The sequence below is a fragment of the Solanum tuberosum genome, unplaced genomic scaffold, assembly GCF_000226075.1.
Source record: "Solanum tuberosum cultivar DM 1-3 516 R44 unplaced genomic scaffold, SolTub_3.0 scf00141, whole genome shotgun sequence".
NCBI classification, from domain to species: Eukaryota; Viridiplantae; Streptophyta; class Magnoliopsida; order Solanales; family Solanaceae; genus Solanum; species Solanum tuberosum.
The window spans coordinates 367837-388456 of NW_006239075.1; the positions used below are offsets into that span (position 1 = coordinate 367837).

At 35.7% G+C, this 20620-nt stretch overlaps 1 protein-coding gene across 2 annotated transcripts in view; it reads right to left on the reverse strand.

Annotated features, from left to right (window-relative positions):
• LOC102590895 (187-kDa microtubule-associated protein AIR9) overlaps positions 1–19928 on the reverse strand; it is a 30496-nt gene extending 10568 nt beyond the window's left edge. The window contains exons 1-30 of one of the 2 annotated variants that reach the window (XM_006352927.2): positions 19666–19928; positions 18133–19069; positions 16660–16731; positions 16280–16345; positions 16075–16146; positions 15897–15962; positions 15683–15745; positions 15535–15600; positions 14108–14207; positions 13880–13981; positions 11750–11982; positions 11549–11663; positions 10275–10395; positions 9981–10156; positions 9266–9401; positions 7586–7686; positions 7463–7510; positions 6681–6865; positions 6446–6563; positions 6229–6356; positions 5134–5302; positions 4295–4413; positions 4051–4219; positions 3734–3818; positions 3571–3644; positions 3379–3498; positions 2511–2706; positions 2270–2391; positions 1574–1781; positions 1249–1322 (exon numbers count right to left, since the gene is read on the reverse strand). In XM_006352927.2, the coding sequence (XP_006352989.1) occupies positions 1249–1322; positions 1574–1781; positions 2270–2391; positions 2511–2706; positions 3379–3498; positions 3571–3644; positions 3734–3818; positions 4051–4219; positions 4295–4413; positions 5134–5302; positions 6229–6356; positions 6446–6563; positions 6681–6865; positions 7463–7510; positions 7586–7686; positions 9266–9401; positions 9981–10156; positions 10275–10395; positions 11549–11663; positions 11750–11982; positions 13880–13981; positions 14108–14207; positions 15535–15600; positions 15683–15745; positions 15897–15962; positions 16075–16146; positions 16280–16345; positions 16660–16731; positions 18133–19041 (4213 nt within the window). In that variant the 5' untranslated portion in view covers positions 19042–19069; positions 19666–19928. Of the gene's footprint in view, positions 1–1248; positions 1323–1573; positions 1782–2269; positions 2392–2510; positions 2707–3378; positions 3499–3570; positions 3645–3733; positions 3819–4050; positions 4220–4294; positions 4414–5133; positions 5303–6228; positions 6357–6445; positions 6564–6680; positions 6866–7462; positions 7511–7585; positions 7687–9265; positions 9402–9980; positions 10157–10274; positions 10396–11548; positions 11664–11749; positions 11983–13879; positions 13982–14107; positions 14208–15534; positions 15601–15682; positions 15746–15896; positions 15963–16074; positions 16147–16279; positions 16346–16659; positions 16732–18132; positions 19070–19341; positions 19640–19665 lie in introns of those variants that run through there. The other variant, XM_015311148.1, reaches the window with a different exon arrangement.
• Between the last annotated feature and the right edge of the window lie 692 nt (positions 19929–20620).

The window sequence follows — 20620 nt, forward strand, 5'->3', positions numbered from 1 at the left end:
AAGTAGTCATGATTACAAAGAGCCTATGAAATCTACTAACTGATCTACTTCATATATACCCTCTTCTTTACACCAAAAATATAGAGTATTAATGCAGTTTTCTTTAACTTTCTGCATTGGGTTAGTAATATTCTTAAAGCACCTATTGTTTCTTTCCTTCCAAATTGACCACCATATGCAAGATGGAACTAGATTCCACCATTTTTTCTGTGTTTTACTCCCCCCTCTTCTCATCCAACAGTTTAGTAGGTCAGCAGTATGCTCAGGCACCACCCAAGGATCTTGAATAATGCTTTGAAGCATATACCATATCTGGGAAGTCACTCTACAGTGAAGGAACAAATGATTGTTTGTTTCCTCCTTCTCATGGCAAAAGAAGCACCTAGAAACAATCTGAAATCCTCTTTTTTTCAGTCTCTCCTGAGTCAGACATGCTCTTCTGCACACTAACCATGTGAAACACTTTATCTTGGTTGGGGTGTTGGATTTCCAAATTTGTTTCCAAGGTCCAAAAATGCCCCCCGGGTGTGTTGCCAGGTCTCTTTTGTACATTCTTCCAACAGAAAATTCCCCATCCCTATCATGTTTCCATCTGATTGCATCAGGATTAGTGTTGAGTCCCGGAAAATCTTCCAACCTTTGCAGTAAATTGGCTACTCTATCCACCTCCCAGTCATTTAAGAGCCTCCTAAGGGTTATATTCCACCCTTGCTGAGACCACATCTCAGCAATAGATGTTCCAGGGTTGTCGCAAAAAGAGTACAAATCTGCAAAGTCCTCCATGAGGGAGTTCTGTCCTATCCACTTGTCTTTCCAAAAAAGGATCCTAGTCCCCTCACCCACCTTGTAGCATATGTTCCTCGCTAGTTTTGGCCACAAATTTCTGATAGACCTCCAAACTGAGACCCCAAGTTTAGACTACAATAATATTTCACTTGCTCAAATTCAGTGAATCTAGATATGTGTGAAGATAGACATGTATTCTCTTTATACTCCAACAACACCTATAAAAAGGTCTGTAGTGCATTTATCAACTCACTAGTCACCAGTACATCGTTCTCTTATATTCATTTCTCAGTTACTTCTAAACTTTGTCGTAATGTCACAATGGCACCAAAACAGTTAATTGTGTGAAGATGAAGAGTGGCAGTGTCTATCTCAAACTAGTACAAAACCAACCCATTCATAAGGACCTCTACATGATGGCATAAAATAGACGACTACCTTATGCTATGATAAGATAAATACCTGGGAGAATCACATGAGTTGGCTCGGATAACTGATGTTCACCAATAATTGAATCTGAACGAACTGGCGTATATCTGCAAATTTTGGGTAACATGTTTTAGAAAGAAAAAGATAATATACATGCACCTCTTCTTTAAAGTTTTTCCATATGTCATTTGTTTATTTTCATTTTTTCTTTAACAAGATTATTCAAAAAAGAAAAAACAGAAGAAACACTCCTGCAAAAGACTAGAAATTCAACTGCATGTATAAGCATCAACTACTATGCCTCTGTATCTTACAATAAAACACTTCAAAATCCAGTCAAAAAGTTAGACGCTGTTACCCGAAAAGTAAACGATAATTGTAATCTTCATCTACAACTTCATAAGTTTTAGAACATGCTCCATTGATGAGAGTGATTGTTCCCTCATCAGTTTCTCTGTACCAGCTAAACAAGCTTGTTCCTTCATGACCACCAAAATATTCTCCTTCCCCAAGGTAACTACTGGATGAGAGCTCCTTTGCATGAACATTAGAAACTACTGGAGAAGCTGCCACATATTTCACAAGACATCTTCAGTACAACACTTCAAAATACGCAAATACTCCATATGTTCCATTTTATATGGCATTCTTTCCTTTTTAGATTGAATATCAGGTAGGAGTCCAGCACCCTTTAATTGAAAGCTCTGAAATAGAATATACTATCTCATACTAAAAGAATTAAAAATGGAAAGTTTTTGAAGGGGTGGAACTTGATTTTGTAAAAATGAAGAGTACTGTTTTGTCCCTAGTTTACTTTTGGTGTACTTGTGAGGTCCCAATTTGTATAGAGGATTGGATCTCTTTTGTAGAGAACCATATTTTGGTGTAGGTTCTCTTCTTTTGGTATATGGATTGTATACGGGGTTTCCCCCCAAATGTTAATAAAATTATTTACCTTATCACAAATAAAAAAAAACACTCCAAGATATTAGGTTGTAATCAATGATGGGGAAGGGAGACATAAATCTAATCAGGAGTAGGAATCAAGGTCTACCTGGGGAGACTGGAGACTCGCAAACTGATGCTAATGGGTTCCCAGATTTGCCATCTATGCGAATTGGCAGCCAATATAATGACAAATATGCTCCCACATCTTCAAGCGATGGCGTATATGATCTGGTAAATACATATTCAAAAAGGATTACTCACAGAATAAACAAACATGAGATGTGTTCTTTTGAGTTTTTTTCAACAAGTAGTCAAAGTTAGTAATTATTACTCTTAAGAAGACTTACATAGTCCTTGCACAAATATGTACATCCTCTGTAACGCTAGGCAAGTTCAGCAGAGCAGATTCATGAAGCTTATTCTTACTCCGATACCAAACATATTCACTATCACCTTCTTTCCCTCCAAAGTATCTCTGATTGGGAACTATTGTCTCGCCCTCGCAGCATTTAGGAATTGACAATTCAACACCAATTGGGTCCCCTATCTCAATGCAAGGTCAATATAAGGTAGAAGTACTTCATATGAATGATTTAACAGCAGAATAAAAAGCACAAAGTCAAACAGTGTAATTATGGAGGTTTACTGCATGGAGCAACACAAGAAAATAGTGCACATAAAACTGTTAAAAGTTCGTGAAAATAAAAGGCTGTTAAAAATTGGAACATCTGAGGAAGTTCATATTCTAGCTAATCTGCTAATGTCATTCCGGGATCATGAATAATCAAAGACATGTTATTTGGTCAAAAATATTCTGCTCAGGCTTCACCAACACAGAATCAATTCATGTGATTGATTGCAGAGAACAAAAAGAAGCAGAATTCAAATGTCTGAAGAACTTGACAAAAATTATTGTCAAGTCCTTAGTGGCAGAACGGTCATGGAAGCAGAGACTTGTGATCAGAATAGTAGAACAGAGGCATACATCAAAACCTGAACTTTCAAAGTACACTTTTCAATTTTGTTGGGAAACCTAAAACAGCACCAAGACTGATGCTTTCGCGTTATTTTTCACGCATTTGCATACCCAAGTGTTGCAAAGAAAAATGTCACTCGCTACTACATGAAATAATCAATTTCTGATTATGCTACAAATATGATTGGCACTGAAAGTGCCTTTTCTAACAAAAGATTATGTAAGAGCAAATGACATACCAGGAGCTACTGGGCAAGACAATATGCTCCTACAGCTTCCTTTTAATGTATCTTTGCGGATGGGAGTATAAATAAGCTCTATACAATTACTGACATCCTCAAGAGTCAAATCCAGAAACTCTGCCAACAAAACTGATTTACTCGACAAGTTTTTGCACCCTTATAATAAACTATGACAATATATGTCCCTACCATCACAGCTTATTTTGTCTTTGCCGCCATCATGATTCACTCTAAACCATTCATGTATGCATTCTCCCTTCTCCCTGCGCATGAACACTTTCAACTTCAGAACAAACCAAAACGAATACAGAGACTCAAGTTCTAGATGGATGATTTTAATATGTAACTGTACCCTCCACTATAAGACGCAACAAAGCTCACACGTTCTCCTTCAACCAAAGATCCTTGAAATTCAAGTGAATGGCAAGTCGGTGGCCCTGTAGTAAAGGGTTTTAGATATAACTCATATCTAAGTATCATTTTGAACTTAAAAAATAAGGCAATCAGCATGGTTGCATGTCTGCCCTAAATAACTAGCAAACAGAGTAATCTTGTTATATGAAAAAAAGAAAGTAATCTTATTAACTTCCAAGCAACCAATTCAGAAGTTGAAAAACTAATAATAATTCATGTTGACCTATTCATATGCAGAGATTCATTTGGTAATACCTGGAACAATGGGTCCAACTTGTTCCGAGATAACAATAGGACCACAAGCCCAATCATTTCGAACAGGTTCACAGGATACAGATATAAAATATCCAATATCATCAATAGACACCTTGTATGAGGATGTCATCTCATCATTGACTTCTATGTTTGTTCCACTTGAACTAGTCTGCACAGTAGCATTCATACTAGTCAGCTTATTTGCTTGTAAAGAGGATTAAGCATTAAAAACACATTTAAATACCCGGAACCAGCGGTAAATTGAATCTCCCTCTTCACCACCCCAGTATTTCTTCTCAATGCTTAGTGTGGTGCCTTCAACTGCAGTTCCGGCTATTCGTAGAGAAAGCAATCTTGGAGTTCCTAGACCATACAATATCAAAATAAGAAACCTTTTTATGAGTAACACAAAGAAAGTATTAGGTGACAACTAATTAATGAAATCCAAGTCCATCAAAATGCAGCATGAGATTTCTGCAACCATATTCCTCTAGTGAACTTTGAACAGTGTCAGAGTATTTAAATATGTGTCGTGCTTGCTGGAAAAGAAAAAAATGCAATAAGGCTTTGAAAAGAGGATACAGACTTTGCTAAGTATTTGCAAAAGAAGCTTTCTAGCTCTCTTCTTAAAACCAGGTGATAACAGCAGAACCTGAATTTCATCAGATACCAGTTAAGTAACAAATGATTACTAAACTCCAATAGTACAATAGAAGGTCATGTTCATAGCTTCTTTCAAGAAGAATCTGGACCCACTTTTCCAAGAAAGGTTAAAAGTACACTTCATCACAATCTGAGATTGTTTTACATAAACCCTATAATTCTATTATTATTTTTTTGTGAGGAACACCAGATTATTAAATTTTGTGGTACCCAGGAAGTGATATATACAGGGATCATAGCTAGGCCTATGCTTAACTCATGGAGTTCTATGACAAGAAAATATATCAGAACCTGGACTGCAGCAAGCTCTGAGACCATCAGTAAGCATTAAGAATAATGTATGCTCTAGGATATCTACAGAAGACTAAAAATCATAACAATTCTTAAAATCCGTCCCAACGTGTGGAAATATATCATTACCTGGGCGAACACGCTCCTGTCCTATACAAGTTTTTGGCTCGCCCACTGTCCCATCATCACGAACTGGGGTACATTTGAAAGATATGAATTTACCAATTGCATCTTTGGCAATACGATATTGAAGAAGACCAGAAAACTCGGGTATCATAGCACCTAAGCCATTTTCAACCTGCAGTAAGAAGAGCCGATCAATGATAGCTAAAAACAGCAACAAAAGAATGTTATATTAAGTTTAAGAAAAAGTTAAAATAAAACTATCATGCAATCTAAGAACTGTTAGCTAGCCACTTACGCTGTTATCCCCATAAGGCCATAACTACCTTAAACATTCAGAAACTGCAATAAGCATGGATGAGCTCACGGTGTTCACAAAGACAATCTCTTTGCTCTAGCTTTTGATTTGTATAAAACCAACGAAGTAGTCCATGACACATGTACAGTTTCAGTAATTAAGACGTAATGATAACCCATGTAATGAAATTATGTATCAAAAGTTCTTCAAATACAGAAAACAAAAATGGTCTTTTCTTCATAACAGGTATATTTTCATTACAGCAACATAAATTATGGAGCATATGCTTTCATAAAATACGACTCAAATAGACTTTGCATCAGTTGTATACGAAACAACAATAGAATCCCTTTGCTTTTACTTTACATTCTCAGTGCTCTGCATCCCTCATATGATAAGTCAGTGTTAATGTTTCTTCCCTTTTATTTCTTGTTTTTTTTTCATTCTGTTTCTTTAGGGAAGTTGAGAATCATCCCTGTTTAGACAAAGTTCATCACTAACTCCCATAGATAAATGATTATCCAAGATTTACTTCCTCATTTGTTACTTGAATTTGATGAAATCCTGAAGTATCTAATTTAAAATTCATTTGAACTGAGTAAGGGATACTCTGCTTCAGAGAATATTCTCACTTATTCTCAGATCAGCACCATCCATCATTTGGTGTCATAACATACCAATCCAAGAGAGTAGGTATAAACATGATCAGTTATTTTTCTCTCTGCAGTCCGGATAGGATTCTGAAAAGAGTCTAGATAATACAGAGCCTACAATCATGTTGAGACAAGAACACAGCATTCTACCTCGTGAAGATACCAATTGTAAATACTTTTTCCCTCATGACCCCCAATATAACCATAAGATGCGGTCATTATTCCACCTTCGGCGTAATCCCCAGTCAGAGATAAAAAGTTAAGGTTAGGTGGAAGAGCTGCAAAAAAGCATCCATGTTGATTGATTATTCAAAGTTAAGAACAAATGCACAAAGTAACAGATGAAATTTAAATGTATTATACTTACTCTCTGCAGCTCTTTCAGAAATGACAAAGACTGGTTCACCAGCTTCGCCATCTGGAGTCATCGGAGTAAATTTTGCAACAATATAGTAACCAACAGCTCCTAAAGGTATGCGGAACGCCTGTAGAAAACAGACATTTACTGATTTCATGCATCATTTTATGACTAAGTAATGGTTATTGATTTGATGCATCACACGTAGGACTGATATTTAAAACCTTGACTTAATATCTATTACCTTTGCAATTTTGGATGTACTCAATGCATCAAGATAGCTCTCACCCTCAAATGTTGATGAACTTGTTTTAAACCACTGAACTCTGCTGGCTCCTTCAATTCCACCGGTAACGATACCAGTTACCGTTATTTTACTGCCTTCCTTTAGTTCACCAATTATCTTTAGATGTGTCACTTTAGGAGGAGCTGGAACAGTTATTTAGATTTATTTTTAAAAAAACAATAAGATCCACAAACCGACATTGTTTCACTATGCAGAATACTGATAACTTATAACCAAAATTATATCAGATTTTAAAGAAGTTACATATGCATTTTGGTCTATCAAGTATGGCTTGTATAATTGGCTTCAGCAAACCTAACCAGCATGTGACACTGGGAGGTGGTAGGAGCTGAAAAGACCAGAACAAGACAATAGAAGGAGAGAGTAGAAAAGAGTGAATTTTCTTGTGAGGTGGACCAACAAAGGGTTACTTGTCAACAAAAAAAAAAGAGTGTCTGGCACAACTTATGTCAGTTGCATGAGATATAATCTAAAATTTCTCCATATTATGTTGTATACTCTTAATTTTTGTATATTTCTCTTATCTAGGAGATTTTTCTATTACTACTATAATTGTTGACCTTAAACGAAAAACTATGACCGACACACCTAAACATCCCATCTTAGATTGACCAATTCGACAAAGTATCGTATCTCAATGTGAACTCATTCCCTGACAAAAGATTCATTACATGAAACAATCTAAGGATGTTAAGTTACGAGACATTAGAATAGCAAACCTTGCTTAACTTTCTGTGACACAAGTGATACAGATTTCCCTTCCTGTCCTGCAAAGCACAGTCAGATGTAACAACGCTCATGGACTATTAAAAAAGATGGAATTAAGTTACAAAATATTACACCTTGAAAATTCACCGGTACATAAACAAAAGCCAAGCAGCAGCCAACATCCTCTTTTGTCAAAGTATATTCATTCATACCAGATGACACCAGCACAAATTCCCTGTCTCCACAACCCAAGCCAAAGAAAAGGATACAAGGCAAGTTAAAAGACTTATCAAACAAGATCAACCAGGTGAAAAGGCGGACATCAAACCACATGAAATAGCAGTATTTTGGGAAGTGTATGATTACCTCATCTAAAAGTTTAAACTACTAGATAGAACATATAGTTGTTTCCTAATTAGTGTCTTCAACAGACTCCATCACGAGCAGGCATGTTTCTTGGTGATGGGTCAAACACAAAGAAAAGCTTTTTTTTAAGAAAAAAGATCAAGGTTGGCAATGAGAATTGAACCCTGGACGTCTATTTGTTTCGACACCATGTTAAGAAAATGGACATAAGCACCCCAAAAGGTACCACAAATGGTAAGATTTCCAAGAAGAGATATGGTGACTACAAATCACACTTAAATCATGCGAGATTCTGACAAATAGTTCATCACACAAAAGTGTATTACATCAGAAAGCAAGCCAGAAAGTTTTTGAAGGATGAGCCAGAATTGGCGAAGTGTACATTGTAGTTGTAGCCACATCTGAAACTATACAAACCAGCTAGGGTAATGCCTACTTAGCTTTAAAAAAGAATAGCTTTGTGACTGCTTTTTCAAGGTGAGACGCCAAGAAGTTGTGATCACTTCCATTTAGTAGTCATAATTGCGTAGACTAGAGGAATTTAAAGGCTTGGTTCACGCAAGTGCATCACAGTTGAATGGATGTGGTTTTATTATAGATTGCAGGATTTGCTAGAAGATTATGTGGCAGGTGTACTAGTAAATACTACTTTAGTCTTTATGAAATATGTTGAGTATCTGACTCAAAACAATAAGGAAATGTTAGGGTAACACAAGACCTTTATAAACCGCTTTAGAAGCCTCCATTAACACTTATGTGGGACATATATAACTCAACCACAGAACCACCCTGTGCTAACCTGATTTGTAGTTTAATTAATGCAAACTTACTTGTGTGGGAATAAGATTAATCAAGTTTGGTCTGATACCATGTGAGAAGAATATGAACATCCTACCCAAAACCTTAAGATAATGGGTGCCCAAAACCTTCATAAACTCTTTCAGAACCCTTCTAAAACCAATGTGAAACTGGAACATATATAACTCAACATTGGAAAGCCTTACACAACGATGTGTGACCTATATAAATAATTAATAAACTTAGGGTGTTCATACCCCAAAAGAATTTAGGCAAGATAGTTATTTGCACCTGTTTGAATAGACAAGCATTACCAATCCAAAAAAAAACAAAATAACAGTAATCTTCATGAATAACTAAACAACAACAAACACAGTGCAATCCCAGAAGTGGGGTATGGGAGGGTAAAGTGTATGCAAACCTTACCCCTACCTAGGAGGTAGAGAGGTTGTTTCCGATAGACCCTCAGCTCAACGAAAAGCATGTCAAAGCAGATTGAAAAAGAAATAACAGAAGTGAAGAAATCATAGCAAAATACTAAAGAAAGCATTCTGAAAAAAAGAAGATAATTGACTACAACAAAATAGTGCGATAATCGAAGTACAAGAGACTGTAGATAGTAACATAAATTGAAGGACAAGACAACTTACCCTGTATCCTTATCTTCACGCAACCACTCGAACTTGCTGGGTCCTTCTTTTCCTCCAAAATATCTCCCAATTCCTCTTATGGTATTTCCTTCAACAACATCTCCAGAAATTTGTACATCACCCACTGATGGGGGAGCTGCAACAGAAAATTCTAACTTAGTGACCACATCCTGCCATCAGGCGGTTACCAATAAAACTAGTTCAAAAAAGACTGCTTTGTAAGATGGACCAAAATGAGCTCAAGAAAATAGGTGATATCAATCCCTGAAGCCACTGCTTCTGTTTTGCATAACTTAGAAGCTGCACAGTAATGATATATCTCCATTTAAGAGGAAGTTATTTCTCCCATCAAGCTACCATCTTAACATGCAAAAACCCTATGTAGAATGTCATTGAGAAGCTCTAATATAATTTTTTTTTGAACTTGGTAACTTTGTATTATATCACAAAACAGTACATGGGTCGTACTGTAACCTTATATACAAGAGTACTCCTGATTTCACTTCTCTACGTCTAAATTGAGTCTAACACATCAATAATAGAGAAGCTCTAATATAATTGACATAGAAGTAAACCATATTCTATATTTTTTGGTTAAACTTCTACTTTTCCTGATTGAGGAATGAACAGTTCTTCCATATTAAATAATTGCCTGTCATATTGCAGCCTTCTTGGAATCTAATGACCCAAAAACAAACGACTCCCAACTCCATACCTGCTTTCACATAATCTGTTATAGCATATTGAGGTTCTCCTTTGGCACCTTCCTCTGTCATAGGAGTATACATAAACATCAAACACGAACCAACATCATCAAGCATCAACTGATATTCCTCTTCTTCAGCACCAACAATGACCACTGGATTGCTGCTCCACGTTTTCCTTAACCAACTGAAAGGTTAAACCAGAAGATTACTCCTCTATATCAATGGTGGGCAAGTTTTGGGAAAAATTAAGATTATCAAAATCTGAGGAGTGTTGTGACTGCAGTTTAAGATGATCATCTTACCTTGAAATGCTTCTCCCTGGGGTTCCACCGCACCATGCAATTTCTGCATGGCCTCGAATTATATTTCCTTCTAATAAATCTCCAGATACTTCAATCTTCAACACTTTCGGATGTCCAGTTCCTTTACCAAAAAAATAGAAAATGAGAAAAGGAACAAGAAACAGAAGAAAAGATGATACAACTGACAGCCAATATAAAATCAAGAGACAATTAACTAACAGTAAGACATGCAAATAAAAAGACTTCAGCAGAAACACCAGCCATTGAAGATGACAGAGGCAACAGATAATGCATCTTCTCAAAACATCTACAGGATTGGATATAACTTCTTTGGTTAATTTAATGTTTCAATTTTTTTAACTGTTAGTTATACTTATCAAAAAGAATTCAGAACATTATCTTTGCATTGAGAGATTTGACTTGGTTCGTAATAATATGAAATATACACATTTTCTTCTGACAAGCAATTGCAGTTAACAGGTGCTTTAAAATCTGACAAATGAGATGTTTTTCTTGTTTTCTTCTCTTTTTTTCCCTTTCTGATAGGACACATGCAAAATGTAGTACCTTAGCAGCCCCTAGTTGTGTTAGTTGGACCAGAGTAGATAAAAAAGCATAAGGTCTAGTAGGATTCTCAGTAATCCCTGTATGATTCTCATTAACATTGCCCAAGCACTTAACAATCTTCCTATGTGATATTGGACATAGCATAAATTAGCAAGCAAATACATTTGCAAATTCAGAAATTGAAATAAAATTCCTCAAACTTTTTTTTTTTTTGATGACAAGGGAAACCCGCAGCCGCTACCCTTTGGGTGCGCACAGGGTAAAACCCCTATATTTGCAATTCAACTATTCCCACTGTCTCAAAAATAGTAACAGAGTACAGATCTGATGAAGGGTCAAAGGATCCAAACTCAATGTGAATCCAACAATCTATATCAATTTCTTTTTTTTAATTAAATAACACTTCTACATATTTATCTAGTGAAACTACATAAAAGTAATACAAATCACAATCTTCTATAGTTTAGAAACCAAAACAGAAAATGCTGTACCCAAAGATAAAACTGTTTCCTTTCCCAAATAATCGTGGTGCCATTCTTTTAGGGACAAAAAAGTTCTATATCAAACACAAACTCATTTTTCAATCTATCATATATTTCAAATATCTCTGATAAAGAGGGAGTAGTCATTTCATCATTAACTCTTCTTTTTTCATAAGTCACGTCATCATTATTTTGTAATTTCCTATGTACAAAAAAATAGCATACCAGGTGAAACTGGAGAAGATATTGCAAAAATAGTGGGATATTCTGTCTCTCCCAGCTTCGGCGTACACTCAACTTTCAAGATTCTACCAATGTCTTCATGCTTTGGCCAATAGAACTGATCATAAAAAACTAATATCATATAATGATGTCTCATGGATATAGAAACACAGAACCTCAAATAGAGTAGCTAAAAACTATTACCTCCCTCGTTGCGCCATGTATTTCTATGAAGTTTGATGGAGTTCTCTCTCCTATAAACCATTGGTATTTCAAGTCTATGTCTGAATCAGTACTCTCAGATTCATCCTTGACAAAATTGAAGTGACAATAGCAAGCATCTTCCGCAAATGGATGGTCAATAAAGGCTTCTTTGAGTAGGAACCCTTGAGGAAGTTGTTCCTTCCATTGCTCAAGCAGAAAGCGAAAAGTTGAATCTGTGGAAGAGAGAAGTATTACAGAATGAATTAGTCGAGGTGTGTGCAAGCTGGCCAGGACACCACGGTTATCCAAAAACAAAAAAGTATTACAGAGATGAAAAACATTATAACTGAAAATCAGCTGGCATACACATAATTAATCAAATTTTAATTTAGTAGAAGGGTAAAATGGTAATTCAACTTTTCACTTTGGAGCTTCCCACTTATAATAATATATGATGATTATAAGATGATAACCTAATACGGTTTAGCGCATTCTCAACTGTACACAGATGAAATGCAACTAAGCAAGTATGTTTGAAACCAAGCATACATCAAGAATGCTTCAGTTTTTTTATTTCTACTTGTACTAAATAGCCGTCCACTCAATCATTTAAACTACAAATAGTCGGCTGATGTAAAATCTATGAATAATTCATGTATAATATGTCATGTGTATAACCATGTAGGATTAGTGTACTATCTTTGTATACCGGTTGGAAAAGTAAACAGTGAATCAACCAATTATTTGTGTAAGATCCCTTTTGTAAATAAACAAAAAGTGGAATATCCCCAGTATACAAGTACTAGATCACAAGAGCACTAAACAGAAAAGTTAAATCCCAAGAATCTCATCCAATCATCTATGCAACAAGTGATTGCCATTATGCTCCAAGAGTATACAAAATTAACACTGTATTCTTGATATGTGTCATCATATTCCTTCAAGCTCTATTAACACTGTTCTGTTATATATGAAAAAAAATTATCGAGAGCACGTCATGTGAGGTTACCCTCTAGGGCTAGTTTTTTTGTCTTATTCCCACACATTCTCCTGTTTCCAAACATCAAATACTATAATTGTGTCACTGAACTAATGTCCATCAAGCTAAGTGCAGCACCACCAACATATATTCTCTTCAAGCTCCAAGAAGCAATCCACAAAGACAGAACAAACACGCGCGCACAGACACACACAAAAACAAAAACAAAAAATCGGAGAATGTAGATTGGTAGGAAATTCCATCCTGTCACAATTAGATGGCGAAAGAAACTTTCCATGCTGTTAACAGTTGTAAGAAAATTCTAGCTAAACAAAACAACTCAGCATCTAGCTTTCAGGGCATGAGTTGGAGTTGATATCCCATCGAAACAGCTGTGGTTGCTTTCATTCCACACAACTCAAAAGATGACTGCAGGAATCATTTCCCAGACCTTCTTGATCGTTTTGTCAACTCTCCAAAAATCCAGCTAGTGTAAGCTTCCTTGGTAAACCGAGGGAGTTTCCAGGATAGTCCACAAATAGACAGGAGTTGGGACGAAATTCTAGACTTAAGCAGTAAGAGGGCAGTGAAGAAGTAAGTGATTGACACTCTCAAGGCTTTGGATTCTCCAAGTTATTGTAGACGAGAAAAGTTGGATTCTCTCTCCTATAGCCTCTAACTTTTGTTTATATCTCCTCCCGAAACTGTTTTACACCTTTATCTTGCCTCTCACCAGCAGAACTATGAAATGATGTAAACAAAAGAAGAAATCGAAAACAAAATAATTCCATGGCCACTTGATTAAACATTGTGTGTCTTCACATAAATAAGATTGGATCCCACAAGAAGACTAGCTCCTAGCAGTAACAGATCACAGATACTAATCCAATCTCAATAAACTAGTCAAAGTTAAACTTTTTTTTTGATAGACTAGTGAAAGTTTAACTTTAAGCATGGATATGTACCAAACCAATCTTGGTGTATACAACACAGCATATCACCCAGTTCAACAAACAAATCTTACACATCTGGTATCCATTCAACTAACACTACTTAAGGATGTTAGGAAAACTTTTGTATGTGAAAAATATGCATACAGAGATTATCACTGAATCGGACAATAAAAGAACAGCAGTTTCTCGAAAACTCACCAACTGCTTGTTCTGGACGACAAAATTCCCAACCACCTCTGATGCACACGGGAGTGTGAGAAGGATAACGTTTAGCTAGAGCTATCTCCTCACGGGAGAGATCTGAAAGCATATAATTTCATTTAGAAGGAAACAACAAGCAATACTACGAAATGAGAATTCATATTCAACAGAAATCATAAGATGCAGCTACCACAAGAAAAACAAGGATTGACCAAAGTATTGTACCTCTATCATTGAACTTCTTTAAAGTAGGACCGACAAGCAAAATGGAAGCTGCCTCTAGGTGAGGCAGCCTAAGGATAGGATTCTCCTCCACGCGTAAATGCTGTAGATTGTCATGGAAGAAAAACAAAACTCAGGCAAACTAAACAAACATCCTTGGCATACTATATAATACAGCATTCGACATAAAAAAAAAATCTAGATATGGAATAGTACGTGCACATTAATACAGAACATTTCTAATTCACATGTGCACTCAAATGAAGAGAGCTTTCTGTGTCCTCTATCATTTTGTGAGTACCAGGAATTTACTGAATCAAGTCAAGATCCAAAAAAAGTTATCTTATAAAGAAGATGACAAGTAAAATAGCTTCCTATTCAGCTATACTGTGTAATATATAAGTGATGCTACAGTAACCTTTCCATTTTATGAGAATGTTACTGTAAGCTCAGTTTAACACTTCTAACTAGAAGTGGTGCATATTATAGCTATCAGGATCTCTCTTTATTTTGTTGTATGACCAGTCACCAATCTAACACGAATGAATTAGGCAAACATTAAGCATACTTATGGCGTTATTGCATCCAGAGCCCATCAACACTAGATAGCGTTTTTCAGATAATATTTTGAGGCATCTGAGAGACTCGGACAACTTAAGTAAAATTTATTGGGAACAGAGAAGGAAACACTAATTCTGTTGATAGTTCATCCCTGTTGGCTCTATCTTCCCCTCCTCCATAGCCAAAAGGAAAAAGAGCAAGCGAGGAAATTACAGAAAAACAGGTGATTAGGTGTTCTTTAAATATGCCTATATCTTTTACCTTACCGTCATTGATTTGATTCTTCAGTAGATGCCAAGATCCAAATAAGAAATAAAAAATCTAGTAATTCAAACTACAAGACATAAGAGTAATATTGATTAATCAGAAAAGATAAAAGTAGCAAATAAATGGAATTGGATACTATGATGATATTGGGCTATGCAGCCGTTTTAACTTTTATGTGGAACGTTATTACCAGTAGCACTTATACCGAATTATGCTGTTAACGCTTGAAGTTTCATGATTCTATGAGAAAGGAGCAAAAATAAAATGAAACTCACCGACTAAGTTCCTTCATGATTAATTAAGAAGAGTAGAGACAGGGGTGTATCAGGTTGCAATCTGTTTATTTTCATAAATGTGCTACTCAAACTACCTGTTAAACTCAGTGACTATTGGATTACCCAGTTATGACCCCTTAAAACTTTCTAATGTTGTAACTCCTTAAAATAGTCTGCCTAATTAGGAACATGCATTGTGCACATACCCACATGCCACCACTACAAACAACAATAAATATCACTCCTTAACCAAAGTAGAAACATAATGTCATCATTTACAAACACATTTAACAATAATCAGAAATTGACTAGATGTTCATTACTAACCTCAAGAGAAGGTAAATAAGGGAATCCTTTCAATGTAGAGATTTTGTTCTTGCTAGCAGCTAAGACCTGCAAAGGAAAAATATATGTGATGTAGGTTCTAACCATACAAGCAGCAAGAAGTAAGAAAAGATAAAAATCAGAGATTAACCTGTAACCGAGGTTGACTGGCCATTGAAAGAGATTTTAACTTATTCTGAGCAACAGATAGGAACTGAAATTTAAGAGTCATAGAAAAAAACAATAAGCTGGTCTTTTTTTCTCTTTGATAATTAAGAAAACAACAATAACCTAGAGTAGGCATTGAAAAACTGAAAACTGCTGTGAGTATGAACAAGGAGTGAGGCAGATGTTTAAAGACTTACTTCTAAGTTGGGAAGCTCTGGAAGGCTTGTGAGTGATGTAATTTGATTTCCAGCAAGATAAAGTTGCTAAAAGGTCAAAAAGTTGAAAAAGAATGACAAATTACTTCAGAGCCTTATCAATGAGAGAATAACCGTTTAAGTCTTTGAAACAAAATAAGACATCAAGAGAAGTGCTGACCTGAAGGGCTTTGCAATTCTCAAGTGGTTCAAATCCAGGACCTTTGAAATCATTGAAGCTCAAATCAAGAACCTAAACAGACAAATATCAATATACTATGAGTGAAAATAACTAGACAATTGCATTATCTTCGCAAGTAGTGTCAAAACTCAAATTGAAGAAATATACTTTTTTAACTGTACAGAAATATACAAAGAAAACTGACCTTCACCCTAGTCAGTATCTCAATACCATCCAACACTGATAAGAGATTATCCCTGAGGTAAACAAACTGCAAAACGAAATTTTGTTTATATCTTTTTGTATAATCCATTATTATACCCACATAATACTGTACGAAATCTCAATTTTGTTGTCAAATCTTGTCACAGAAAACACTCTTGGAGACCCAAATGGGTTTCATTGTTCATTCAAGTCTATGGTACTCGGACTCTTCAAAAAAGTCAATGGGTGTGTGTTGGATTCTCCAGAAGTAGTGTATTTTGGAGAATGCAACAGAGGTGCGGCATCGAAAGTGAAGAGGTCCGCAACTTATATTCTAGTTACCTTATAAAGGTAAAATAAAATGGAACTAATGTTAGTTACCTCTAAAGTTGGCGACAAGTTCAGCCCACCATTGTTGAGACTACGTATTCTGTGGCCCCTCAGATCCAAGCGCTTGATGAAATTAAAGGAACGAAGGTTCAATAGTTAGTAAGATTACTAAAGAACCTTTTTTCTAATGAACATAGGGAACATATCCTATGTCGTAACCAGAAAACTTTCAATTGAAGCAAAATGGAGAACAAAGATTTTATAAACAAAATGGACCTTCAAGGTAATCATGCTGAACAAAGCACAAACAGCTTTAAAAGATTAGCATTGAACTATTTTAGTTAGTAAATCTGCAAAATATGCTCGTGTATTATGAAGAATACTTACCAGCATAAAAATCTCGCAATGATAGCTAGTTCAACCAAAACATAAAATATTAACCAAAGACCCAAATAACCTCTCTTTGCACATACAAAGTGTTCTTGCAAATATATTATTTTCCGAAATCACAATCTATATACTTGCATGAATATATTGTTTACTTAACCTATACTGTGACAGTGATGTTGACTTTGTATTGCTAGGTATTTTGATAGGCAGAGAAATGCCATCAATAGATAGACTGAGCAGCATTTTTCTATCAACAAGAAGATAAACATCACATTTGAGAGCATTTAACTTAAAATATAGTCCAAGTTTACAGCTGATCAAACAAATAGATCAAGCACTACTTGCCACAAGAGAAGAGAACGACAATCATAAAAGTCAAGAGAAGACAATCAAAGAAAACCTTCTCTCCTCGGAAAAAAAATGGTATCAGATGAATTTATTGTATGTTTAGAAGCTTTTAGGTGAGTGGTATAGTTCAAAGCAAAAGAAATTCAATATATACTCCATCAAAAGCAATTGAAAATAGAGTGCACTTGTGTATGTACTTTAAAGCTTTTCCGTTAAAATATATAATTCAAAAGCATATTTAGCATCAAAAATCATGTTCTATTTATCTTGATAGGTAGAAGAGCCAATCAATATAGATAAGTGGAATTTGTGAACCAAAATTTTTGTAATAGCTAAATAGAGATGGAGGTTTGGAATTCTTTAGATAAAGCATGTGATATGACGATTAGTAAATGCATGGGAAGCCACTGCACAAGGATCTTTTTTTAATAAGGTCCACCCACAGCCCAAGGTTCTAAAAACGGAATACAGATGTATGCCTCACTGTCAGCATTAAAACCATCGATTTGATGCTTGAGAACTGAGTAGCTCTCAATTTAAGCACTTTCAATAACATTGTTTCATGTTTGTCATAACCCTTACCTAAATGATTTGCTTTAAACCTATGAGGTTTGTTCTTAAAGAACACCCTTAGAAGAAAAAGATACTAGTGGAGCAGCTTATATGAGAAGGTAATTTATCCACCTTCAGGAGAGGTAAAATGAACTATTGTTTTCACTCATCTTCAATTTAACACCAACTAAAATTAATTTTTGCAACATGAAGAAATGAGACATAAGTTATTACCACATCATCGCCAGCTTTGATTTCCACTTGAGGAAGCATGATAAGACGTGAATCCCGACCTTCAGGAGTCCCCCCTTTCTTCCTGCTTGATGAATTACTACTTCTGTCCAACGATTTTGACAATGAACCAGCCTTCGATCCAGTGGAAACAGAAGGTGACTGAGCAGCTGGAGAAGACAACTTCGTGGAGAACTTTCTAGTTGAGACACTACTAGCAGTACTCTCCAACGATGTAGACGCACTCCTCCTTGCAGAGGATAGTGATGGCGATGATAATTTAGCTGAGGTCCTCTTAACAGATTCTTGTTTGCTTGCATCAGAACTAACTGATACTCTTGGAGTCTTTGCAAGGGGTGAAACGGGAACTGATCTTCTGATCTCTGAAATACTTGATCGAATAGTAGTTCTGGTACTGGTTGATGGCAATGTGCTTTTCCGCATTTCGGGAAGCGATCGCCGCATAGGATCTGTTGCCAAAGAGTTGATCTTTTTAGCTGTACCTGAAGCAACACTACCACTAGCTCGTTTAGTTACTGTTATTGGCTGCTTGTCAGGCAAACCGCCAGTGCTACTCCTTCTTGTGACTGGAGTTGTTCCTGAAATTCGTGAAGTGCTACTAACAGTCGATTTTGTCAGAGAAGACTTGACACCTCTGGGAGTAAAATCAGTGCCATCTGTTATTCCAGTTCGCCTCTTCACAGTCCCAGCATTTGTTGCCCCATTTTGAGTTTTTAAACTTGGTATCACTATCCTTGATTTTTTCACACTCTCTGCTGATGATTGCTTTAGTGACTCTGAACTTTGTGGATGTTCGACAAAATCCTGCAGCGGAGATGGCTTCTCTATTATCTCTGGACTTTGGTTCTCTTCCACTGAGTCTTCATTGGATTTTAAAACTGAATCATCCATTTGCAATCAGTTCTTCAAGACCAATTATCTGTCCAATTAAAAACCAAACAAAGCAAGCTAAATTAGCACAGCAGACATCATCTTTTTAGAAAAGAGAAGTACTGGCAAAGCACTATACAGAGCAGCACCGACATTCAAAGAAAGCACAGTGAAAATTATAGTATCAAAAAGTTTCAAGTCTCAAATCTAACAGAAAAGTGATGTTCTTTAGCTGAAATTCAAGCACTTTCTGTCACATTCCCTCAGAACCCTGCTGTAAATCATCACTCATAATAAAGAAAAAAAAAGGCAAGAATGCACCTTTTCTGCCTAAAATTCAAGCACTTCTTTTCCAATTCCCATAACAATTCAGTAAAACCCCATCACTAAAATGAACCAAACAGCAGCTTCTTTGCAGCTAAAATTTAAAACAAAACCCAAAAAAAAGAAGCCAATAATGCAGCTTCATTTAACCAAATAGCACCTTTTCCCATATTCCAAAACAACCCCACTAAAATCACCACTCAAAATACAAGAAAAAGTCAAGAATGCAGCTTCATTAGAGCAAAAAATCAGAAACTTTTTCCACCATTCCTACACCACAAGAAAAAGAAACCAAGAAAACAGTTGGGTTTACATACGCACCTAGTTAAAGTCTAGATCTGGTGAAGAAGGGAGCAAAAAAGCAGTTCAACAACTACCTAGACCATTTTTGTTCCTTTTTCTTTAGGGTTTTTGGTGCAAGAAAACGAAAAGGCACTATAGTAGTAGAGAATCCATATAGGAGTTTTCAAAGCGTGGGAAAAAGCGAGGTAAAGTGGGAGAGAGAGTGAGAGAGTAAATGTAACTGAAGCTGATAAGGAGAGAGAGAGAGCCAATGAGAATGGTGACAGGTGAGAAATATATGGGACGGGAAAAAGACATTACAATGCATACATTATATATATTCAAGCAGAATTGTTTTCTTCCTGAAATCCGCAACCGTTGTCTGCACGCTGGCGACTGAGCATGTAATGCCGGGGGAACATTCAATTTTTTACATTATTCATTTTCTAGAACATAGTTTATACTTCAAGCTTGACAACGCTCGACTATCTATTAATCTTTGATCTTCATACTTTCTTGACTACAGTCCTTTTCTTTTCATTTGTCCTCCAACTTATCATTATCAATCTCTCACACTTTCTCATTAGAATATACATGTTTATCTCTTTATATATCTAAATTATCTCAGTCTCTTGATTTTCGGTATATTATGAATTGTGAATTACATAATACATATATTATAATACATAAATTAATAATTGTAGTGTTATTCATTCTATCTGCAATTCTTGTTGAAAGTTTGGTACATTTGCCTAATATTGGAATATATATGATACATTAAAATATGTATATGATTTTAAATTGAATGATCCATGTTTTCAATTATTACTTTCTAAATGCACAATTAAAGTGATTTTGAATAAAGGACAATTTTATCTTTTGAATAGTTTGTCTATGTATAGCTAATCGTATTCTTATGCTACATTGGATGTGAAATAGAATAATAGAGTACAATAATTCTTGTATTAAATACTCCTTGTGCTAATAATACTAA